The sequence below is a fragment of the Zonotrichia albicollis genome, chromosome 1 (genome assembly GCF_047830755.1).
Source record: "Zonotrichia albicollis isolate bZonAlb1 chromosome 1, bZonAlb1.hap1, whole genome shotgun sequence".
Taxonomy (NCBI): Eukaryota; Metazoa; Chordata; class Aves; order Passeriformes; family Passerellidae; genus Zonotrichia; species Zonotrichia albicollis.
In genome coordinates, this window is record NC_133819.1 from 84,006,601 (window position 1) to 84,032,756 (window position 26,156).

Here is a 26,156-nt window from a genome sequence, read left to right on the forward strand (position 1 = left end):
CTGCTTTTAAGAGCTGTATTCAACACCCAGGGACAGCTTTCCAAGCTGAACTGAGGTGGAAAAAGCTGAAGACACCATGTAGACAAATGAGTTCCTTTCAAAATGTTTTGAATATGAAAGAAGACTTGCTTTTAAGAAAGCATTAAGAAATCATGTACAAATATATCAGGGCAGGAGCCCTCTAAGATGGTAGAGTGCACCTATTAAGAGTTATAAGCTAGCTGAGTCTCATCAACTCAAAAGAAAAGCCACCACACAGTCATGCTCCAGAAAGCTGAAAGTGGAAAGGAGATATTTACAGTATTCTGGGTAAAATGATTTCATTTCCCACTTCTGATTCAAACTTTATCCAAAAAGCCCACTTCTACTTCACAACATATAAGCTTTTGGTAAATTCAATGCAAATAGCCTATTGTCCCATTTCTAAACTACAGGTAGCAAGAAATTCTTCTGATTTAAAGTGATTCTCAAAGGCACATCTTTGTTAAGCAAAGCCACAAAAAGTTTCCTGCTTTTAAACATTTAAGTACTATAAAACTACTAACAGAACAGTTAACAATCACTTGAAAGGACAGCCAAGGAACAGAAAGCCAGGAAAGTGCTACAAAGCAGCTGTTTTCCAGGATTCAGAATTCCAGCAGACATCCAAAATTCACACAAGACATTGTCTCTTCACAACTGTGGGAAACACTCTGAATGCCAACTTGTTTTTTACTAACAACTGCATGCCTCCTAACTAGCTCCGGGGCACTTCATCAGAAAAGCAGAGCTGTTAAGGAAAGAATAATCTACACTAAATTTGTATTTTAGATGAAGTTTAACTTAAAATAACTCTCCACTTTTATTCTAAAATACCTTCTGAAGTTTCAGACTGGACTGTATTCACTAGCCAGTGAATATTCAATTGCAGACATTATAACAGAAATATATTATTCTATTAGCTTCTCACTAATATATTTCCTGTGCAGGTAAGCTGGTATTGCCTAGGTGGGACTGAGCAGTAGGGAAAGAAAGGAGGGGAAGAATCAGTATAATTAGTTAAAGCTTAAAACCAAAGGCAAGTCAAGGGAAGTGATCATGTCCCCTCTACTCAGCATAGGTGAGGTCGCACATGAAGTGCTGGGCCTAGGTCTGGGCTCCCCAGGAACACAGACATGGACAAACAGGAGAGTGTCCAGTGAAGATCCATGAAGTAAGTGCTGAATCAAATTTAAAAAAAGGCATTAAGTTGAAAATCTCTTGGCCCTTGATTCCCAAGAACTCTGACAGAAGGACTTGGAGAAGCTGGAAGAGAACCTGACCAAAACTAATTTTCAAAGAAACCAGCTCACTGTTTTGTTACCACAGGCAACTCACAATTTGCATTAAGCCTCGTGTGAGGCATGTTTGACTAATAGCTGTAATTACCAAGACTGAGGGACTGTTTTCCTGCAGAAAGAGGCACTGAGGTTGTACCAGAATGCATATATTAGCCAAAATACATTCAGGTCCCAGCACAATTATGCACATATTTAATTTTTTGGTAAAACACTTTGTGCATATGTCCATAATTCATCTTCTGTTCTCTACCATAACCCAATCTAATAATTGAAAGTCAAAACAACAAAATAAGCCTAGAAAGGTCAGTACTATTCCTTAAAATTCAAAAACCATCTTACAGCTCCACCATCTATATGGTGGTGGAAATTTAAGAGCCTAAAAATCTACAAATATCCCACCAGCTGGGCACCAGGATTCTCAGATACAAGGAATCAGACACCTGACACTCCTTTAATTTACTCCCAGGTGTCTGTGCTGCGGAGGGGCTCTTCTACTCCACACCCTTTCCCACCCTTTGCTCTCCCCAGAGCTGTGACACAGCAGGTAAGTACTTTGATGACCACATGAAGCTCAGCACATGCTCTATGAAGGCTATCCTCAGACTGACAGCACAGATGAGCTGCAGCTGCAGTGTGACAGAGTTGCTGGCTCATACCTGATTACTGGCGGCCACTATCAGGGCTCTCGGAGGCGCAGATTGGGGTTTACCACTTGGCAGGGGCAATGCGGGTGCTAAACTGGCCATAAGCTGAGTCGGTGCTTGAAGACTGAACTGGTAAACATTAGGAGCTGTGCAAGGTGGTGTATCTGATTCCTTTTGGCAGAGAAAAAGGGGAAAAGAAAAGCAACTTTACAGAAAGTACGGTATATACAGGCTATGCACGTGAAAATGCACCCAAATATCAACTCAAGCAAATACTGTACAACATAACAATTTTTGTTCAATAGTAAAAAAAAAAAAAAAAAAGCCAGCACTATGTTTATTTTATACATCTAGCAAAAGTTTAACCGAATGTCCATTACGAAGACAACGTCAACAGGTCTATGGCAATCACAAATCAGTTCCAATCAGCACAGATCTAAAGCCAAAGTTATGTCTCTAGCAAATTCAAACTAGAAGATAAGAACTAAAGCTGGGAAAAAAACAGAACAAGAATAGCAACACACTGGGTGATAGAAGGGCAAGAATTTTAGTTGTCATGACAGATTGTGTCCTCAGAACAGTGTTCTGAAGTGTACTGATTTATATGGCAAAGTTACTCACTGTAACTGCCACAATCTTCTCCCACTCCACCCTGCAACAGCAAAGTTAGGGCTCCACCTCCCAAGAAACAAGCTGATGCTCTGCCCCTCAGGACCAGTATACACACACCAGTCACACACACGCCACTGCTCTCAGGGAGTTCCACTCCCCTCCCTTTCCATCTGAAATCTGAGGGATAGTTCTTCAGGGAAAGCAAGATGGATAGAGGATAACAGAAAAGATACTGCAATGGAACTGATATCACTAATTACTATTCCTTCTCCTTCCAGCCTGATCACCTGCAATCTCAGATGCATCCTAAGCAAACATACTGGTGATGCTAAAGTACTGTGTGTCTGGAGCACCTAACAGCAAAGAGGCAAGCACAGATCCAGGGCTTTGCAGGAAATTCTGAAGTCTGATAATACCCAACTACCTGAGTTCTTAAATGATCAATTATTTTCTAAGTTGAGAAAGGCAGAAAGCAAGCTACAGCCTTTTAAAACAACTTTGAACACAAAAACTCTTGTAAAACTTATTTTTCAGCCGTAACATAATGGCGGAAGTAACATCCCCTACGTTTCACTGCTGGTTTTTACCACATTTTTAACTTTAAAGCATTGTGAACTTAAAAACAATGGAAAGACCTATTCTTTATCCCAAACCACTGGTGCTTTTTCCACTGCCAGCTATTAGGTTCAAAATATAGCAAGAGATGGGAGTTGGCCAATTAGTAGCTTAGAAGTTACCACATTAAAAGGCATTATTGGCTCAGGTCATCACAGATCTTTACTGTTGAAGTAATTACTGAAGCGTTCTATTGCTCTGTCTCAAAAGATTAATTGCCTGGAAGCAAAGACTCTTCACTTAAATCACATAAACTTTAAATAGCTCTCCAGCACTACTACTTGCCCTCAAATGGCCTTGTTTTCTAAATTAGATTCTTCAGTTAGAGAATAGGCTGCTCAAGAACAGAAACAAGAGAATGTTTAAAAGCTTTTCCTGGGGAAGATTACAGAAGTGAGACTGACAACTGTGAATACTGAGCAGCCTAAGCAATGAGCTACTGCAAAGCAAAACTTGCATCTCAGCTGAATTGAATACTCATGGTAGAAAGAGTCCTCAATAAAATCAATTTGTTAGAACAACCAGTCTTTTATTGGTCTGTATAAAGTTGTGCTTACTAAAAAATAAGATCTAGAAAGAAAGGAGTTGCTCTCCCATTAGTTCAACGGGTGATAAAAGTTACAGTATGCCTCTGTGAAGCAGATAACTGCATCATGAATTCACTAGAGACACATACTTGTAAAAACAATCTGTGCAGAAAGTTTCTTATTTATGAGATCAGATATTTATTCTTTAATAAATATGTTCATTATAGAGGGAAACTACATGCTGTAGCACTGACCAAAAATTCAGCTTAGTTAATGCCTGGATTAGGTGGCATTTTTCTCCTTTGTCCACTCCTACAGTATCAGCACTGTGGGAACAGGCTAAGGTTGCCACAAAGATGAGTTTCCTTGGACACATTTGGTCATGGAATTTATTAAAAAGCTAATGAGAAGAGAGGGAAATGAAGAGACAAGTTCTAAGCATGCTCACAAGTACCCATGAGCTAGCAAATGGGATGGAGAAAGGGATCTGATTGTCCAGCCCAACTAACGTGCAAGTCTGCCATGCAGCCTTTACAAACCTGACCGAAGAACAATTTTTGTGTCTCCATTCAAAGGATCTCTCCTTTCTCTTCTGCTTAGATACAATTAGATCCCTGAAGGTTCACATACCTGACTCAGATGGGACACTTCTCATTAATGAGATTTCTAAGGGGCTTTAAAGCAACAAAAAGTTGCTCAAAAGAGTAGCAGATGGAAGAGAAAAGAGCATCACAACATTTAATTAAGATTAGAACTCACCACAAACTAAGCTTGTATTATTTTATTATAATTTTTAAGGTATGTTTTCCTGCCTCAAGTGTTATTTACTGAAACACATCTCATACAAGCAGATGGTATCTTTTTTCCAAGGCAATCCTGGATTGCCAGTGGCATTAGTGTATGGAGTTGACATTGACTGACTTATATTACTGATATTTTGATGCTCTTGACTTTTAAGAGCATGAAAACACTTCCATAAAGAGCAGTATTACCCTTCTTAAACTGAAAGATTAAACTTGGATCAGAAAATTGATCCCAATGTGAACAAATCTGATTTTCCACAAGCACAACCTACACTGAAAGATTAAATCTTTCTGGGTCTTCTGGACCAGATTTTTAAGTGTAACATGCAAACTTGAGACACCACAGAAGTTCAGATGACCTACAAGTCCTACATGGAGGTAACACTTTCGACACGTTAGGTACACACTCTTGTCAGGAAGACAAAAGCTCTGACCATTACTAGGGTGAGGGCTACCGAGGTCACATTAAAAAAGATAAATGTTCACTAAAGGGGTGTGATCCCTCAATTGATTTTAGCAGATAATATAGGGATAAAGCTACAAGACTGCACCTCATAACAGTACCTCATCCTGCCAGGAAAATATATTTTAAAGATATCCTTTTGGAAACCAAGAAATACTAACAGATGCAGGTTTATCCTCCTGGGAACATACTCTTTAACCAGTTTCAACTTCCTGATTAAGAACTTGGCATGCAGAAGGAAGATTTCTACTGCTCACAGCCCTGATTACTGCGGACTCTAGTTTACTTTAATGCTGGAGAAAGAGAAAGTATGGAAGAAACCTAGAAACTCAAGTGTTACTGATGAACTTCTGCCTAGACAGAAACAGTGAAACACTGTGGTCATACAAAAGATTAAAAACTTAAATCCAGGCTTCTCTTCTTGACATTGGATGAAAACAAAGTAAAATAATTTACTTTTCTGCAAAATGCATCTCCCATTATAAGACTAAGGACCCCATCACCAAGAGATTATTTTCTTGCTAAAACCTCATTACTGACTCAGTCTGGCCATAAGAGTTTATTTCAATTCCATTAATAACTCAAGGCTTAAGATACCTGGCAACTTCTTAGTTAACAACAGCTACCATTTTAGAGCTTTCCATTTTCAAGACAGTATGCTTTCCTAAGAGCTGAAGTCACCTCAGATTAATTCACGACCCCAGTGTGTTTAAGTTTGGCTCAATGCTAAAGGAGTCTAACTATCCTAAAGTCAGTACTCAGAAATAAAAACATAAAACAATAGAATGCAAGTTTCTTGATAGTGTGATGAGTTTGGGTTTTCACCCTCATCTCTAAGAATGAACTACAAAAGTCTTGGCAAAAAGATCCTTACTGTTTCCACCCTCAAAATTTCTTCCACTAATTACACAATTTTTTTTCTCGTTCCCACAACATTCAGGAGCTGGAAGCTGTGAGAGAACAATGACTATTTCAGTAAAAACTCTCTTCCATCTTTGAAAGCAAAGAACTGAAAAGTCTTGTTTATAGTTAGCACTTGACACTGTACATTTTCAAATGTTCCTCTCCTTACTTACAATTACAGTGATTTAACTGATGAGTGCTGCCAGTCTTACTCCTTCTGCCTCTTTTCCCATTCCAGCCATCTCCATTACACTGTCTTAGCATCTGACATTGTTATGTGCTAATTCACAGAGGTGAACCACAGAAACAGTAATCACCTTCTTACTAGTTTCACTTTCTGAATCAGCTCACCACAGGAGTAAGTGAACACCAGTGCAGAAAAGCAGGAGTAGCTAATGAAAGGAAATTTGGCTAGCAAATACATCCTATTACTGAATTGGATTAGTGATGTGCAAAACCACATTCCTTTGAACATAAAGCAACACCAGAGGACTTCAGACATTTCCTAGTTTGAAGGCATGTACAGAAGAAGAACTTCAATGCATGCTCTCACTCAAATAGCTTAAGCTCCAGTGTACTAAACCACCATGCTTCCAAAGGTGACTGTATGATCACCCCCTGCCCTCATCCATTTCTTCCACAGTGTGCCATTTCCTTTCTTGGTAGGTGGAGCCATAACTTCAACTATGGTGTAAATAAAGTAGAATGAAGACAAACAAAATTTCCACTTTTATGGAAGGTCACAAGAGAATTTACATCAATATAATTGCTCCACTTGCACTGTCCAGCATATAAACAATGTAAATCTTGAATTAAGGTGAAATTGGTTGATTTTTCTGCCTTTCATTGCAAAAAGAAAAGATCTTGGTCATTGTGATTACAGAAGGGGAGAAATGAAAGAATATAGGATACAAAAGCAAACAAAAATATGCATACTCTAAAAGCATTAGTGTTTGTTTTACAGAAAGACAACTGAAAACATTATCTAATTAGCATGTACCAGATTAAACAGAAGCCCTTCAACCATACCTCATTATACCCTGAGAGGCCTGACTGCAAGCTTATTCCATGTTCTGTCAATACTCACTGTATTTCAGATAAGCCATCTTACGTAAAAAAGGTCCCAAAAGTGCATAATTTAAAACTTCCTTTGTTGCCCCAATACTTTTATTTCACAGGCTTTCAACTGGTCTGCATTGCTAACAATATAAAAACATTTCCACTTTAACTTTCAAGTTATGCACTGAATTACAGGACTCCTTATGAAAGGTGATCATGCACCATACTAGACTATAAATACTGAATTTAGGTTTTCTTCCATGCTAAAATGGCTTAGGTACCTCTGTGGGTTTTTTTCATGGGAGGGAATGTTTAGATATGCAAGATTACAGCTTAGACTTTGGCATCAGAAACGAGTCTGAAGTCAACTCTTAAATTATGTGCTCCTCTCCTTACTTCACTGACCTCACAGCAGTAAAATCCCGCTTTACTTGCTGAATTACAGATTCCCTCTGCATCCTCTGCTGCTTAGAATAACTTATTAAATAAAATTACTTTAGAATTTTGTTTTCAAAACTGTGCCTCCTGCAGCTATGCAGAAATTTACTCTTACTTCAAGCAGATATGGAGAAGAGACTGCTCAAGAAACTGATACAGAGGAACTGAAGAAAAGCATGAGAGAGTATAAAATTCCACACTGTCAGAGATACAGGTTAAAAACTTCAAAAACAAACACGAGACTATACAGTGAAAGAGTAAAATAGCCAAAAGCAACACTGGAAAAATCTGTTCCCCTCTAATCCACAGCAAGTGTTCACAATCTGCATAGCAAGTACAAGAAAAAATAATGGCACTTCTAAGGATTTGGGGGCCTAAACTCTTAAATGCCCCAAATCAAATGTCAATTAAATGCTTTTCCCCAGTTAACCCCAGGTTGTCTGTGTCTCTGCACTCAGTGTTGCCCACTGCTTTATCTGACGACAAGCTGCCTGCAAGTCAGCACTTACATCTCTCTGAAGGCTAAACATTAAGAGAGGCTTTTTAAAGAACTTGCCTTTATTTGTTCAGGAAGGGGAGAAGCCTAAGACAAAACCTGCATTATTTGACATAAAGATGATCAACTATTCATACATATTTGAACAGTTACTTTGGTTAGGACACGAGAATATACAGGCACATAAAAAGAAGAGAAAAAAATCTGTGTAGCTCCTGCTCTCAAGGCTGAGAATTTTATTAGGCAACCTCCTTTTGCCCCCACTCCTTATACACACAATTTCAACTGCAACTCTACAAATTAATCTGTCATTATAATGGATTTAACAAGACTTCAAGAAGAGCTGTTATATATTCTGAAGTGTCTGTCCCTCTACTGAAGATAAGCATGCCTCAATGCCTGAAAATTTAATCACTTTTTAAAAGCACAACATTTATCCAGACAAGATATGTCATATACTCTATCACCTCTCTGTGAATATGGAAGCACAACAGCTCCTGCTAGTAAGCTGACATTTAGTCTGGCTAACAGGAAGGAAGGTGAGATGGCTGATAACTTCATTAGGCATGTTGAGTTCAAGTACTAAACCACCATTACTGTAAAGCAAGTAACAGTTCCAAAAATCAGTGTGGATCTTGCATGCATTCAGCAGAACTGAAAGAACAATGAGTCTTATTCTTATCAGTCCCATTTTTATATTAGTCTCAGAATGTAAGCATCCAATCAAGGTAGTGAACACAAAATACTTCAATACAGTGAAAAGAGATTCACAGAACACTGAAGGTTCTGCTCAGCAGCATATTCTTGAGCTGATGGGGCAGATCAAGCACTGAAATTCTGATGATAGGGCTACAGTTAATTTCAAGAACCGTCTGAAAGAAGCTATTGTAAATGTTAAAAAGTGGCAAGGATTGTGTCATCTCCAAAGCTAGACTACAGGGGTACCTTGTTCACTGAAACTTTAACTACATCGGACTGCAGAACTCAGAGGTCTTCACAAAATTGTCTCATCACAGAAGCCCAAACAACATTATCACCAGAACCACTGAGATAAGGTGTATGAAACTTGGTAGAAACAAACTTCTCACACAACTTGGAGTTTCTGTGATGGACTGGATATGACATTATATATCCATAAGGTAACAGAAAAAGGCTTTAAGAATTTCCTGTGAGCCATTTTATCTGCTGCTGATATGCCGCCATCACTGTCACATAAAACCTTAAGCTTTATTTGGCATAACATTATCAGAACTGCAGAACATAGCACCAGAATTCAAACCAGACCAAAATCAGACTGCAAAAACATACCTAGGATTATTTCTTACTTGGCAGAGACTGTTGATTGGGCAATAGATATTCTCTAGCACTATTCTAGGACTTCCTGAGCTAATGAAAAGCATTTTTCCACAATGCTTAAGCAACAAGAAATCCTGGTCACCGGTTACAGAGTGCAGGTCCAGAATGAAAAAAATGCACGCAGGAAAAAAACCCCAATCAACATGGCATTTTCAAGAGGAATTTGGTCACTGCTTGATTATGAGACTGACATCTGTAGCTACCCAAAACAAGTGGAGAGCTGGGGCTGAACATAGCTCATTTCATCTGGTTTCAGATTCTCATGGCAATCACTTAACTCAGGACCAAGGCGAGATTTTTTTAATGCCAGAGGCTTCTTTTCTGTTGGTAAACAGTTTGAGTCTGGCTTCCATAAAGTAAAACAAGGACATTTTGCACTGTCCTTGATGGCAAAGACATTTATAAAACATCTTCCATTATTCACTTCAACATTTGTTGGATTGTGTAGGAATGCATCATATTGTACAACTTACCTGTTTGCAGGAATAAAGAATATACCTGCTTTTTTTCAGGGCAGTGTAAGGCATTTGAAATCAGAAGAAAGCTTGATTGAGAGAGACTTACTACATAGATCAGTTTGATAATTAACATAATTGAAAAAATATATGAATGGTCTGATATTTCTGATAACCAGATTCCTTGTGTCCATAAGATTTTTCAATACATGTTCTTTAGTTTGCTCCTGATCACCAATAATCACATTTTTCACAGAACCAAGGTAACATGGCAGGAATTTTAGTACTCAACATTTTGCACAAAACTGTATTAGAAATACTGCTGAGTGAGTCAGAGCTCTATATTGACATGCACAGCATGACAATCCCATAAACTGAACAGTTTTCCCACTAATAGTTACAGTGATACCCAAAGACAGGCTTCTCTTCCACAACATCTTTGATCCAAAATTTACTAGCCCTTTGAAGAGCTGTCCTTTGTGATTAAGATTTTACAGCTGGCTAGAACACCTACTAAAGACAGCATGGCAAGAATTTCATTGGCCAGAGTACTAGACTAGGGCATTTTGTAAATAGCTTTGCTACTTTCGGAAATTCATGAAATTTTGTTAAAATTATGATCTGGTCTCATTAGATCCAGTTCTTAATTTTGGGCTGTGCAGTCACACAATGGTCTAGAAGCATGTTCTCCTTCAAGCTAGTCCTAGATGTGCAAAGATGAAAGTAAACATCCTCCTGAGTTTCAGATGGTATGCTGAAAAAAAGCACATAAATCTAAAATATATAGGGAAAGAGAAAACTGTCCTTCAGAAAACAGTTCTCCTGTTCCTCAGTGGTACTTAAGTTCCCATCTTTAAAAAGTTGCCACCAGTATGGAGAACTCAGGGTGGTAACTGTAAGCTCTTATTTTCTTCCATTTTTCTAAGTATATACAGACATTGAGAGGCTGACTTCTAAATGTTAGCTGCTCTGGTTTATGACAATCCAGTCTTGAGAAAAACATGCTCCTTCTTATTGTTCTGTTTTCTTGCTGCTGGAATAAATCTACAACCATTGCTTTAGCTGACAGACCCATAAGTCCAAGACACCAGAACAATTATCCATTCAGCTGCTGAGTCATATTTACAGATTATTGATGCAAAACCTGTAATGCTGTCAGAACTCCAAGGAAGCAAATCTTTAAAAACCAAACAGCATGCTGTATTGCAACCAACTATTAAATTATAGAGTTTAATAACAATTCTAGGATCCCTGTGAGCAATACTGCACTGCTCTGATAATGCCTGCACACTCAATATATACTGCCAATATTGGTTCCAGGACATGTTGACAAATATATGCAAGGCCTACAGACTTATCACCAGCCAACAGTGATGTGATGACTTCAAAATATAACTACTTCAGTGGATGGCTGGAGAGGGGCAATGTGAGAAAGTAATGTCACAAGTTTTCAAGCCTAATTCCTCTTCCTAAAGTATGCTGACTTCTATTATACTGGCAGGTAGAACTCAGAAAGGACCACTTGATCACCATTACCAGTGAAACTTTAGCAGTAAATAGAAAAGCAACTACGCTATCTAGTGCCTATGATTTAACAGATAGGATCCTGCATCTCACAAACAGCAAAAGATATTCTGCAGTCATGAAAAACACCTGCTGAAACAATCTCTTATTGTAGAGTTTGTGCTTAAGGTTAATAGTGACATAGGGAGTAATATCTAGCTATTAAAATAAACCCTTAATTATTGGGAAGAGGTCAGCAAGCTGTAACTGTGGGGTCTCCTCATCGCCTGCATTTTCTTTAAAATCTATACCTTGCTTTCAGAGTCTTCCAGTACCAGAAAATTTCAGATTATTTAACTTTAAATAATTACAGAATCCTTCCTGAGGAACAATCCTTCCACAAGGTCAGAGGTAACACTGCATGTAACTCTAAAGTGATGAGATGCACCATATTCATAATTACCTTCTTCTGAAGCTGACAGAAAAGCTCATCACATCATGCCTATTAATAATGCACCAGAAGTTCTGGCACAAATACCAAATTGTCACACCTGCCAGATGTTCCTCTGATGCAACCTGGGCACAGCCCTATGCCAGATCATGGCACAGATCACCTGAGTATGGCAGAATAGGCTTCTCTTCCTGAATGAGGTGCAGCTCAGGACTGCTCAGCCAGAACTTTGTCCTCTTCACAAGCCCAAGTAAGAGCAGGATGAACTCATCAGTCATTTTTTAGAAATCTGCCATTCCTTTCCAAATTAAGTTAACATACTATCAGTCTGCGAAAGACATGATGCCAATATATAACCTGGCCTCTCTCACAAGGACATGGTTTTTTATTTTCTTAGAAAACGCAGCATTTCCTTTTACTTTGTGAATGCCCAAGTAGATTTCAGTTCCATCTTGCTGAGATCCTTTCACTTTTCATTAATTTCTCTGGCATCAGGCAATGAAGTTTCACCTTCAACATCAGGCTAAACAGGACTAAAGGGAGTTCATAACTCGCCACCCAACATTTGCACTCCCAATATAATAAGCAAATATTTGCATTTTTCATAAAATTTATTACAGCAAAATCTTTTCCACTGATATACTTAAACCAGGAGCATGGCTAATAGTACCACTGGCAAGTATCATGCTGTTCTTTGCTCATTAGCCAGATGGTACAACTAAAACATTTGTCCTGTTTACTGAAGGTGGCATAAAGAGGCAATTCAAGCTCAAAAGAACAGTAGCATAAATTAATCACAGAAAGTAATCAGAACATATATAGGAGGTGATTGTCCCTCAAAAGTTACTAAATTTTTATTAAATACAATTCCCAATTTTTAATTCCATGTTTGATTAATTTTTGAAAGCAGTCAAGAAACAGGTATTTGGAACTCTCTTAGCATCATCTAGTTATTCACTGTCATAGTTGACTGCATATTACATCTCCTTCCATCAATGCCTTTACCTAAGACAGAATGCTTCAGAAAATTCACAATGAGCTGCTCATGCCTTACAGTGCTGTGCTTTGTAATCTGCACTGATTTAACTTTACACCAAAACAAAACCACCTGGCAGAACCTTAAAAGAGTCTGAGAACATACTTCAAGAGACTGCAGCGTCCTCTGCCAGGAAGTTATAATAAAGCCCAGCAACTACTTTAAAATATGGAAGGTGACAAGAGTTTATTCAAGTGCCCTGTTACCATTAAAACATGAACTGACTGCTTGGCTGAAAATAATGAGTATTATTCACCTTCACAGCACAATATAATGTTCATGTTCAATTTCAGGTATGGGGAACAAGGACCAGAATTTGACAATGGAAGATTTTGCTTAATGGAAGAATATATGAAGGCATTTCTCCTCTTCTTAATTAGCTACTGTTAAATTGAGTTGTTATATTTCGTTACATCTAACTTTACCACAAAGGGTACCAAAGATTCAGGATGGAAATAAGACCCATTTAATTAACAAACAAAAAAAATTGATTTCAGTAATGTTTCTGAGCAGAGAACATGACAGTTTTGCTGTAGCAGTTTAGGGACAGTATCCCATTAACTGTTATATATACTGCTGTATCAATTGAGGCTTTGAAGATAATCTCTGCTACTTACTAGTTTAACCCATTAAAAAAAAAAGCTTACAATGTCACTGCTGGAGAGAGATGATACAGAAGAGGCAGATGAACCAGAGGATAACTGCTGTGTGCTGGCCAATGACAATGCCAAGTGCTGATTGTAAGATGGTTCAGAGTCTCTGTTCTGCTGCTGTTCTCCATTGCAGAGAGTTATTGGGTCTCTTATTTTCAACCTATTATCTGTTAACAGAAAACATAAGTATCATTAAAGAGCATAGAATACAAACACATGGGCCTTGAAGAGCTGCAGTTTAACAAGCTAACTGAAAAACAGGCTCAGAAAAAACTAATTTGGGTTAGAAAGTTACAGGTTCCTTTTATTTTTTTTCCTGTATATCTGAATGATTCATTTCAAGGCATGAGTATTTTGAATTACATCAAAGTCAAGAAAAAATTTTAAGTTGGTTTCCTGCTATACCTACCAAGTTCAGGTGATAAATTAATTTTGCTCCCCCACTTCTTTTTAATCCAGGCCCTGTAGTCAATCACTTCTTGGGTCACTTTGATGATTCTACCTAATGTGCTAAAAAAATTTTTCAATTAAGTATTAAACAAAGACTGTTGGTCACATATTTGCAAGCATTTTAACAAGCTACCAAATTACACTAAAAGTCAGTTTAAGATATCCCTAACCAAAAACTCTTTTTGAACCTTTTTTTTTTTTAGCACACCATTTAATCCACTGAAGCACCACTTATATTCATACTATTTTCTTTTACCATACTAACATGCAAGCAGTGACACACAGGTATGATTTTTACTCTATTTCTAAATGGAATGCATATTAACTATAAAGAATGCACATGCTGATAACAGTATATTTGATAAAAGCAATTTATGGTTCTTGCATTTCTCCATACAGGAAGTTTTTCCACAGAATCTGGATTATAAGCAGGTATGGGATGTATGGAAGACAGAAAACATCCCAGCACCATAACTGGCTGTGTGGAGACAGTTCTTCATTAATCCTTGCTTCTGGATTTACAAAACAATTTATAAGGTGATAAAACCCCCACAATTATAAAGGAAGTACCATGGATCGTGAGGTAGTGGAACAAGAAACAGACTGGCTCCAAAACAATGTAGAATTTCAATAAACTCGTAACAGTGAGAGGCTCAGAGAAACTTACCTGGTCCTGCTGAACAGTGACCAGTTATCAACAAAGTAGTGTTTTTCTAACACACTTTCCCAACATGCAGCTATTTGAATCATACTTCTTGAGTCTTCTTGTTTGAGAGATAAATTTTCAAACTTTCTTTTCATCAGAGACTAGTCACTGAAATACTAACTATAAACTCCACACTCAAGATACATGAAGAAATTACTATTGTACAAAAATGGGCTGTGCAAAGTTACCACTGTGGAACAGGTAATGTTATTTTTATTAATCTTCAATGATTACATTAAAGTTTATTTTGTATTTCACATCATAAAGGTACCTTGTATCAGTACTGGAATTTTGTTTTAGTTTAGGTGTACAATGGGAAGGCAGGACATACAAAACCCTAATATATTTAGACTACCTTTACTAGGTTTCATAGTAACACATTAGGTAGCAATAATTCTCCTACTATCCTAGCAATCACTATCTCAGGCAAGACCAAATATCACAGGTTCCATGTTAGTCTTCCAACTTTAAATACATGTTACTGTTAGAATTGCAAAAGTCAGTCCAGCAAACACTGAACCAAATAATATCATCTAAATTACAAGTCCAAGTGCAGCTGCAGATGGGCCACCAGGACAGAATGCATGTCATCCACCATTCTGTTTATGTAATGTGGATAAAATGATGCATGCTGGAAAAGAAAATCTTGAATTTTACACACAGAATTATAGGTGTGCTTTTCAGCACTCAGAAATGAAAGATCTGAGTTGTAATTAAAGATCAACTTTGGGAACCACAGTTCAATAGCTAAGCAGAGCACACTAAGAAAAGAACAAATAAATCAGGATCACATTTTGTTAATGTGTACTCCCATGACATAACAGCATTTTAAATACTCAGTGCAGTTCTGGTTTCTCAGTCCCAAAGAGCAAGTTGAGCAAGAGGAGACACAATGAAGATGGGGATGACCAAAACTGCAGAGATTCAGCTGTAGCCCTAAAGGTGCAGTTCCCAAAAGACCAATGCCACTATGGGACTCAAACATGCACCAGCTGGGTCTCATCAGCACCAGAACAGGGAAGAAAATCTTGCAGTTAAAAAAGTTTCATCTGAGAAGGCCTTCAAAAAGAGTTGAGCTTCTACTCTAGGATTACACATAAATTTCACAACTACCACCAGCTGTGGTCTTACCACCAGAAAGTGAACATGGGCTGAGTAACAAGCTTATTATATATAAGGAGTTTGTCAAACCTGATGCCTCTTGGAGCACTGTTCTGGAAGTGAAGCAAGAGTCATGATTTCATACAGCAGAAGCAAAATGAACAGTAGAGGTTGGTATTTTATCAGACTGGGTGACTAATGTACTGAAGAACAGGCAAAATGGATGAAGTGATTGCTACACCAACAATTTGTGGCAGAGTTGCACACACAGAATAATGGGGGAATATGTACTCTAACCAGTTCCTCTCAAAGGGCACAGAGATCAAAGCTCCAAACTCTCTTTTTTGGTATAAAGGTAGAAAAAAGGAAATTCACTAAGTTACAAGGTCAGGAGTCCAAAGGCAGATCCATGGTACATTGCTGGTGCAGCAAAATTAAAGACATTCATTATGAGACGTGAGAAACTGAAAGGTGATTAAGGTTATACTGACATATACTTAATAAAGTAGCAAAGAAAGAGGAAGCAAGTGTGATCAAACCAGGTATTGATCTCAAAAGAACACCATTTCCTATGTATGGGACTCAAGCACATCCATGGGTTCAAAGAACAATTTTTTAAAATAAGCATTTGAAAATTGTGCCTAGATTTATTTTCAACACTGAAAATGCTTAGGAACAAAAAAAAAAAAAAAACCCTATTAATCTACCCTGCCTTTATTGTGAAAAAATGTCATACTTTTGGGGCTTTTATTTTGACTCTTTATTTTGACTGAGGCCAGAATTTCAACAGGGGTGTGAGACAGTTCTTCAAACATGCTTATTTGAAAGACATAAAAAAATACTGTTATCTGGTTAGTAAAATCAGGTCTCCTGAGAAAGATGCCCCTTTAAGTTTTTTCCCTTAATATTATCATATAGTAAGACCAGGAATAAACTATTTACCAAACTAGTTTATTTTATATATATTTCTATATGTCCATTTCTATATTTATAAATAATATTTTATATATTCATAGTATATTTTATATAAGGAAGAGACCCAACAACTTTCCAAGCACAGAGATGGAGAGATCACTTTCCACCTGGCTATGGTTGTTTTGAAGACTATCACCTGTAAGTGACAACGCCAGACATGCAAAGGGAAACTGCCTCGGCTTTCTCAAACTCTGACCTGTTGGCATGACAGGTCTTTCCCTTATCCAGCTGTGCCATGTCTAGCACAATACAGAAGATTTCCAAAGCCTAATTTATACTGAAGGGCAGTGACAGCAAAACCAAGTCTTCCATTCCTCATTGCATATGACCTCCTCAGCTTCCCAAATGTGGCTACAGAGCTGTTTAGAGAAGCAGTCTGAGCACACATTCCTAGCCAAACCATGTGACAGACCAGCATGTGAGCCAACATCCCAATCTGCAAAACATAAATATTAACCTAAGGATGGATTTTTGTCACATCCAGAGCAGCAAAACTTAGGGCTGTGAAACGATACAGTACCACTCTCTCCCTCTTGCCCCAAAGGTGAAGTCCTGATGCTTCTGATCTACCCGTCATCAGCCACAAGCTGGATCAACTTCTTGACATGACAGAAGCGTTGAGATACTTGTTTTCAGTCAAACCAAAAAGTCCATCTTCTGACTGCAGGACTGCTGGATCTCATGCAAGGCAAGATTCACACTGAGAAGGAAGGAACAGCACAGCTGACCGAAGACAGTAGCCAGGTACTTAGCCTGGGCAAGGCATAAAATGAAACTACACCTTTATATTAAGGCCATGGACAGGATGGCAACAGATAATCCACTATTTAAATGAACGCAAATCAATAAGCAGAGCTTATTGAGAGCTTGTTGTCAAATATCTGCTAAGGTTTCCTGTGGTTCATCAAGAAACAGAACTGGAAAAATGGTCTCAAAACCAAGTCCAAAGAAGGGCAATGAAGCTGGTGAAGGGTCTGGAGCACGAGTCCTGAGAAGATCCAGGTTGTTTATCCTGGGAAAAAAAGTAGCTCAGGGTGGACCATATCATTCTGTACAACTACCTGAAAGGAGGTTGTACCAGGTGGACATTGGTCTCTTCTCACCAATAATAAGTGAAAGCATAAGAAGCAATGACCTCAGGCTGCACCACAGAAGGCTCAGATTAGATATTAGAAAGACTTTCAACAACAGACAGGTTGTCAAGCACTGGAACAGGGTGTCCAGGGAAGCACTGAATTACTATCCCTGGGTGTACTAAAAAGCCATGTAACCATGGCACTGAGGGACATGGCTTAGTGGTGAACACAGTGGTGGCTGGGTTAACAGCTGAACCTCCATGATTCTGTGAAAATATCATTCCTCACAGACTGAAGAAGTGAGCTCTTTCCCAGAGACAGGCTAGGGGCAAAGATCATATGAAAGCTGTTCAAAGCACATACCAACACCAATCCTTAAGCAGAAGATATCCTGCCCATAACTGTATTTCACAGCTAGACTCATGTCTCTGTGGCCCTAAATATTAAGAAATCAATCAGAATTTTCAGTCATCTTGGCTGAAGACAACACCAAACTTTACCTTGCATACAAGCTGTGCAAGTTCAAGATGGATCAGTCTCATTTTCCTAAGAGGAAACTCCTTTTTCCAAGATGACAGGAAGCAGCTTGCTCTAATAAAATCAACCAAACTGTCAATCAAGCTCTCCTAAACCATTCTCAGAAGGGGATAGGTAAGATTGACTGAGGACAAAATAGTGTTAAGATAATTTCTGTAGCTGTAAAAATTACCTTCAGGATTCAGCTGATTACTGTTTCCACTGAGAAAAAAGCTTTCCCATGATAGGAGATAGCTTTTAATTCCCACTGCACCTCAGATTTTCTATTTGGAAGCCTGAATGATAATGGTGGTAAGAGTGATGTGAATCTATCCCTTATTACTCTGTGGGACTTGCCACCACAGAACATGATGAAGAAAAAGGCCAATGCTGCTGAAGGACTACTATCTGACTTTTTTTTCCCATTGGACTATCAGAAGCAGCAACTCTTTAGAAAGCCCTCAATTAATGTAGACACATTTTTGTGTTGGACTGACCCTGAAAAAGAACTACAACAATCACCAAGAAAGAAGTGAAATCTACTGAGTATCATTGACAAAACAGAACTCTGTACACAGAAACCTTCCCTGGGAAGAGGAAATGTGAATTCAAACCCAGCAGACAGTTCAAGAACCATCCTACTTAGGAGAAAACTAGCCCCAGTTAGGACAAAACTGAATAAACTCAGCCTGGGGAGTTCAGCCTCCTGCAACTTCCTATCCTTTCAAGTAATCTTCATTTAGCCTTGATCCCTCTAGTAGAATGTCATGCTCTGCTAGAAGCCAGTCCCTGGTCTGAAATGGAGGCCATTGTTTATCGAAGAGGGAAAAAAATGGATCAGGACAACAGACTCCCAGATGGCCAGGCCTTAGGTCAGGCCACCAGAAAGGTCTTTATACAGAGCATGGACCCCTCTGCCTTTTAGCAGGAAGAGGGATCCACAAACATACCTGGATTACCCAAGCACATCAGGTTTAACTGAAACCAAACATGGAATGTAGACTTCTGCAACAAACTTGCTGCCAAACAGCTCATCATGCACTTACAAGTCCTTTGGCACTGACAAGACTGGTGCTAGGGGAACTATTTGCATATAGAACTTTGTTGAATGTTGTTCCCCTTGCAAGCCAGTGGCATGATAGGTTCTGAGATTCAGATGTCACTGGCACAGACAGCTCAGAACTCACAAACAGGTCAGACATGACACCTGAACACTGCTGCTGGGACTGCTCCACAGGTTTGCAGTTGTGAACAAAATTCAAACATTTCCCAGATACAGTAGCAAGTGCATGCAAAGGGCACATACTGATGACACCTGAGGCTCCCATTAGATGCTATACAAGTATACTTTTTGATGCCTGTAGTAAATACAGACACCTCATAATGACTATATCCTTCAGAGAGAAAGAGAGAAGTTAATGGAGACCAGGACCCAAGACAAGCAAAACTTCAGGAATCCCTAGGTTACTCTACCTATACTTAGGTAAGAGCAAAGTTTCATTCAGTACCAAGAACTGTCAGCCAATACACATTTAACAGTGACCTTTAATATCTTAAGACAGCAGTCTCAAATATGAGTGCAACACTCCATACCCCTTCTGAACCTCCATCACAGTGCAGTCTCAACCTCTGTGAATTTAGCACCACTGAAAACCTAAAGAATTTACAGGCATTCCTCAAGTACTGTCAGTTTTAAACTCACAAATGAAAGACTGCGTCCGCTTTGATGTAAACTTACTAGAGGAAACTATTTCACCTTCCAATGACATTAATGCAGAAAGTTTACATCATGACTAGAGTTTGCAGTTGTACTGAGGGGGTTTATGTGACATCTTACAGCCATCCTGCCCTGTGATTAGCTAGGGAGCTCAAAGCCATTGGGATTTTAGGGAAGTCTCAGGGAAGAGACATCCTCTGATCTAGCCCAAATTGACACTAAGGGTTAGAACAAAAGGTGCTAGAGCAGACACATGAATGGAAATACCACATGGCAGCCATGCCTTCATTATCTTTCTCCTCTCTCTTTCAAAAAACAAATTGCAAAGGTGAGAGCTCAAAGTACTGGTTGCGTCACTATGAAAGACACTAAGAACTGCATTAAAAATGCCATGTCTAGAAGCATGCTACTTTTAATGGCAGTTCTGGCAATACAATCAAACTAAACTGATTCTATTAGGTTTTTTTAAATATAGTATTTTAAGTCTTTTTTTATTCTTAAATACATATCAAATCTTTTAAAACAGCTTATGGGAGCATTTATTAAAGAACCAGGGAAATTCTTAGCCTTGTTGTCTAGTTTTCTAATTGTCTAAACAAGTAATTTGATAACACACATTTCTTTCTGGCACAATACAGACATGCATCATATTAAACATTAAACCAGCAAACCCTCCTTTGAAATACTTCAAGCAGAATGTTGGACTCATCCTGGATTTTATCATACTCTCTTCATTTAAGTGCTGCACATTGAGGCATTGCACTCTCATATCCCTGGGCAGGTTAAATTTCTGTGCAGATTTCAATACAACCACAGTTAAATAAATAACAACATTCCTTTTATGAATCTAGAACCAAACATTCCTAATTGATTACACAGACAAATGGATATTGAAAAAGTGAACTAATTACCTCTCAGAATCTCTATTTGGATATGATCTTGCAAGTGGTGATACTGCATGGCTAAGAACAATGTAGGCATAATCAAAAACTTGTTTCACTTGCATGGCACCATAAGAACTTCTGCCAACGTCGTTTCCTGAAATAATGTGACAGTCATCAGATCATCTTTTTTTAATATCAGTTACCAAAACATTAGTCACACTTAAAGCTCAGAAGCCTCAACAATACAGGTTAATTCTGTTTAAACCAGTTATCCCATCCTAGCCACATCAAGAACACCTAAGAGTGCCTATATCAGCAAAAGAAGTTGACCTTAGGAATGACACTTAACATAATGCACTCAATTTACCACTTCTAAAATACCTGTATATAGTGCTTGAAAGAAACAGAGCACAGAGATCATCTTAAAGCTCTTAGAGCTGTCTTCCAGAGGGAACCTACCAAGCTTAAAGGACCATGTCTCACTTACCAGTAGAGCTCCTGCAGGTCAAATTCACTTTAAAATTTCATTTGTGTAACTTTCATTATGTCAGACACTCTCAGAAAACCCTATTTAACCTTATTAAAACTACAGATTAATAAACCAGTACATACAGATATTCATCTCCACAGGATAAACCAGTTTTTCAAAAATCTATCATAAAAGACTCCAGAAGCTTTTAAAGTACTGTTTTTTGATCAAGTTTGTAGCACTCTCAACTGCCCTACTTTAGGAATGAGTGACATTTTAACTGGAACTCTTTCCAAATCTATTGCCATGTGAACTGCCGAAGAGCGTTGTATACTTTCCGTATCAGTGACAATGTACAAGCACAGATCACCCATCTGATACCTAGAACAATCTTGCTGCTACTAGCAGAAGGCATTTGGGAGCTTCATGTGGATGTATTTGGCACCAGACATCAAAATTCACTGTCAGCATTCAATTTAAGAAACATAAACAAAACTGCTTTCAAATTGAATAAAATATGGACTAGGTCTTGAGTGGGTAGAAAACCGCTTACAGTGCAAGGTTCCCTCCTTCAGAATGATGTGAGAAGTGCTGTGAGAACACTAGAAAGGCATGAACCACCAAATACGAAAATCAGATCAGAGCCCATGAAAAATCTACTTTGAAAAAATGATGGGTAAACGACAGAATCCATCCTTTGGAGGACAGACTCCAACAAGGCTGAGATTGACTTTAGAGAAATGCCTCACTCCCCTGAGTATTCTGTCCATCAAGCCACCATAGACAAACCTGCTGAGATTTGTCATCCAGGGGTAGAAAACAGATTCCTTTCAAAATTCCCCAACCATAATGCCATTCTAACAGAAAAGCATAATCAGTGAAAATTAACTGAAAACATAAATGCATTTTGGGAAAACAGAATTTTTCCAAGTAATTCACATGGTCAAATAAAAACCAATCAAGAAATACTTCCTGTTTACTGCCACAACTGAGTATCTTGCTCTGAATGCACCACTGTGGTATACAGCAGCCACTATTACAGAAGTCTCTCCAAATGGTTTATTTGCTATTGGACTCTATCCTGAAGTAAAAAAAGAGATCAGTGTGGGCCTAGGACAGTGAATCTAGGAGGAAACACACATTCTTCAGAGAAGACTTCAAAAAGGACTTACTCCAAAGGTGGCTGAAAAGTGACCAAAATATTTTAGTGGTCATGAAATCAGAAGACAATGTTAATTATACTGAAAAAGTAATGATTAATTCAGTAAGGGCTTTTCAGAGCCCTTACTGTGTGTCCAGCCACATAATGACATTCTAAACCTAGATATGTACGATAATTAAATTGAGAAGCAATACAGAAATGGAATGCATACTAAAAACACATAATTGCACCTACCACTAAATTAAAGTCCATCTATGGCTGGACTTAATGTTAGGGCTCTTTTCCAACCTAACTGATTCAATAAATTCACATAACATTAATTAAGAATACACACTCAATGTGCACTCAAAGAATCTTTATTAGTTTAGTCTAACCCAATTCTAGGCAGGTACATTAGGCATGCATCCTGCATCAAGTTACACCAAAATGAAGACAGGGCTGCCACAAAATATTGGCTATTCCTTTCATCAGTTGTCACTACCTCCTCTGTTGTGCCAGCAAAAGAAATCATAAGCCTTCCCTAAACCAATTACAGTAAACTTGGGAAGTTTAGTTTTAATCAATGAAGTTGTGTTCGAGTCTTGATTGAAGCAGATTTGAGAAGAGAGGCAGAATAGCTTGTGCCATACCATGCTTGGGCTCCTGGATTGCCTCATTCTGCACCTGTAACTCATTCATAAAAATGTCTGAATTAATGGGTTTTAATTAATTTACAGTCTGCAGAGCTTTTACTTGGGCTGCAGCTGGAGCTACTGTGAACTGATCTGTCAAATCTGTATAAAGATGACCCTAGCCAATCCACAAAACAACATATTAAAGAAGCCAGAAGATCACACATTTGCATTCGCTGTCCTGAACAGATTTTTTTCTGAGAGATGACTCTCATTAGAGAACCGTGTCTTACATTACTGAGCATCCTCCTTTGGTCACAATCTAGACTGATCAGTTAAAGCACGCAACCCAAATGCTGTCACTCTTTAAAAAAAACATACATACTTCAATCCTCAGATGTACATTAGCAGATAACAATGGTCTGTGTGATTTCATGTATAATTCAATCCTTATTCTTTCTTACAAAGCCTTCATCCCTAAAGGAGCATGTCCAAAATTTCCATCACTTGCTATCAGTATTACCACTCCATCAGGTAGCCTTCCTTTACCTGAAGCGGTTTTAAGAACACGGCCTGAAAAGGTAAAGGTAAGACCATGAGCTAGAACTGCAGCAGACCCATTCATGTTAAGCTATTAGCTAGTAAACAGCTTTTTGCAACATTCAGTATTAAAGAGGTTCTTTCAAATGCTAACTTCAATGAACTTGGGTATTTTTATAAACACTAATGTTTTATACACACACAAAAACATATATATTTGCAGGTTCTAATGATAAATAGCTGATACTGAATAGCTGCAATGAATCATTCTGGGCAGCCACTAAGGCTAGAAAAGATAATCTCATAGATGTTGCCAATCTCAAATCTATTTACTTCCCATACATGTGACCTATCAAGATGCAGAAGCAAGCAACATGAAGCATAATAAATCCTGCAAATTAAAGATTCTCTTTTCCAAGGAAACACATTTAAGGTTTAGAACTTTCATTACTGCCCACAGCAATTCAGAATGAAGAACAAACTTCCTCATGAATGGAGCTGCACAGGTGGAACTCCAAGTTTTAAACTTGGTGTTAAAGAGTAGCAATTTAGCTACTCTAGCTACTGCCAGTCTGAAACTAGACTAAAAATTATTCCTGTTCTGAGCATCACAAATGACTGGAGGACTTTGATAATCACCTGATTTGCAAAGGTATAAATTAACAAGCCCCTCCACAGTCTGCTGGGTTAAGTGCCAAGCTTATTTTACAACCACAGATTAAAAGATTTGTCAACTGTCAACAGTTACGTCTTCCAAGACAGGACACTGCTAGACAACTCCAGACAAACCTCTTCCAAGATGACATCATCTACCCTGCTCCAACATATTCCTGTGAACAAACTTCTGGGTGCCTGGCTTTGCAGCTCTCCTTACTAAATGCTTTTACTTTTTATATATTTTACAAAAAAGACAAGAGATTTGAGAAAGTGAAATGGTGCAGCTACAAGATGTTTATGGAAACTCCCTCCTTTAGACAATGCTAACCCTGTCCTAAGACACTAACTCAAGGAGAAATATCTTAGACTATGTACAAAGACCAAGTATAAATTATTACTTCAAAATTGAAATAATTTTCATCACTGCTACATTAGTCTGATAACTCAAATCTGGACCTCAACAAGCTTCCCACTTGAAGTGTCAACTTCTGACACCTTTGTTGGAATCCTAGTTCTTAAATCACACAAATTATCATCTTCTGGCACACAATGATCAGTCTCTGAGAATTTCTGAGGAAACCCTGCAGTACCTAAGAGAATATAAGAAAACCCATTACAACCAAAACAACAACACAGTATGAAACCTGGATGCCTATTCCTCCCAAATCCAGGAACTAACAGAAGGTTATGAGCAGACAGAATAATGTATCACATCCTTCTGATGACATCTTTCATCTCTTAGCCAGACATCACCCTCCATTTCACACTGAATAAAAAACTGTTGCTCCAACTTAAAGAAACTAATCCCACTAAACACATTTCTGTTCCCTGCAAGACCACTTTAAGGCTATTCTTTTGAGTTATACCCATCAGTATCCCATTGCTGAGCTACTGCATACACTCACAGGAGCCACTTTTACACTACTTTGATAATCTTTGAGAAATTGAAAGGGAGAGTTTTTTTATCCCTGTACTTTTTGTCTCACTTTGGGATTAAGAAGCCATCTTTTCAAGTATTCTTCCAAGGCTTGACAGGAACCTTACAGACAGCTGTGATAAAGCAAAAAAAGAAAAAAAAAAAAAGGATTGAAAAACAAAGTTAAAAACCCATGGATACAGTGCAAACACAGGTTTGCAGGGGTAAAACTCACCAGCAGCTTATGCTAATTTAAGTTGAGACATATGTGTCCACTCTTTATGGAAATAACTTATTCCCATCTCCTTCATAATACTGCCACCAACCCACAGTCAGACATTGAGTGGATCTGAACCCAAACTCAGAGATGACTTATGAACTGGGCAAGGACCTGAACCCTTGGGAAAGATTTTTGTACTGGGACAGAAGGAATAACAGAACTAAACTAATTAACAGAATTCTAGATGTACTAACATACACTTGACAGGCAATTTTAGATACTGTAGGAATACGTGATTAAGCCTGAATCTAAGGAGGCTGTACTCATCAGATCTGATTCAAAGAGCCATCCTATATGTGCTAGGTAATTTTCCTCCAGCTTCACCTGGCAAGTTCTGAAGGTCTGTGGTAGCTGCTAAAGAATATCCCTATGAGACACAGCAGTCAGATAACTTCAAAATATTGTCAGTTTTCATTTCCATAGCCAAAACACTATCCCCTATAAGAATTATATTATCTCACACCATACAAACTCTTTATTTAATTTAATTCTTATCAACTCTTTGACAGCATACAGCCATTCTTTCTTCTAAACTACAGTTACTCGTTTCTGCAAGATTAATGCTAGGAGGAACAGTTCAGAGCCCTTATTAGACTTTTTTCTCCTTCTCCAGAGTGCTATTGGCAGTGATTAAAACATTGCGTAGCACACACAATTTGTTCTCCTTCAGGCCCCAGCAGATGGAAAGGAACAGAACTGAAGGGCAGTAAGGATTTCTGACTCTAAACAATTGTGGCTTACACTGCTATTTAAATGGGTCTTC

At 38.3% G+C, this 26,156-nt stretch overlaps 1 protein-coding gene across 4 annotated transcripts in view; it reads right to left on the bottom strand.

Annotated features, from left to right (window-relative positions):
- TENT4A (terminal nucleotidyltransferase 4A) overlaps positions 1 to 26,156 on the bottom strand; it is a 57,975-nt gene that overhangs the window by 9,541 nt on the left and 22,278 nt on the right. For 2 of the 4 annotated variants that reach the window (XM_005484267.4, XM_005484266.4), the window contains exons 8-11: positions 20,786 to 20,912; positions 13,743 to 13,843; positions 13,328 to 13,500; positions 1,976 to 2,134 (exon numbers count right to left, since the gene is read on the bottom strand). In XM_005484267.4, the coding sequence (XP_005484324.2) occupies positions 1,976 to 2,134; positions 13,328 to 13,500; positions 13,743 to 13,843; positions 20,786 to 20,912 (560 nt within the window). The remainder of the gene's footprint in view (positions 1 to 1,975; positions 2,135 to 13,327; positions 13,501 to 13,742; positions 13,844 to 20,785; positions 20,913 to 26,156) is intronic. The other 2 variants (XM_026791772.2, XM_014265151.3) reach the window with 1 other exon arrangement.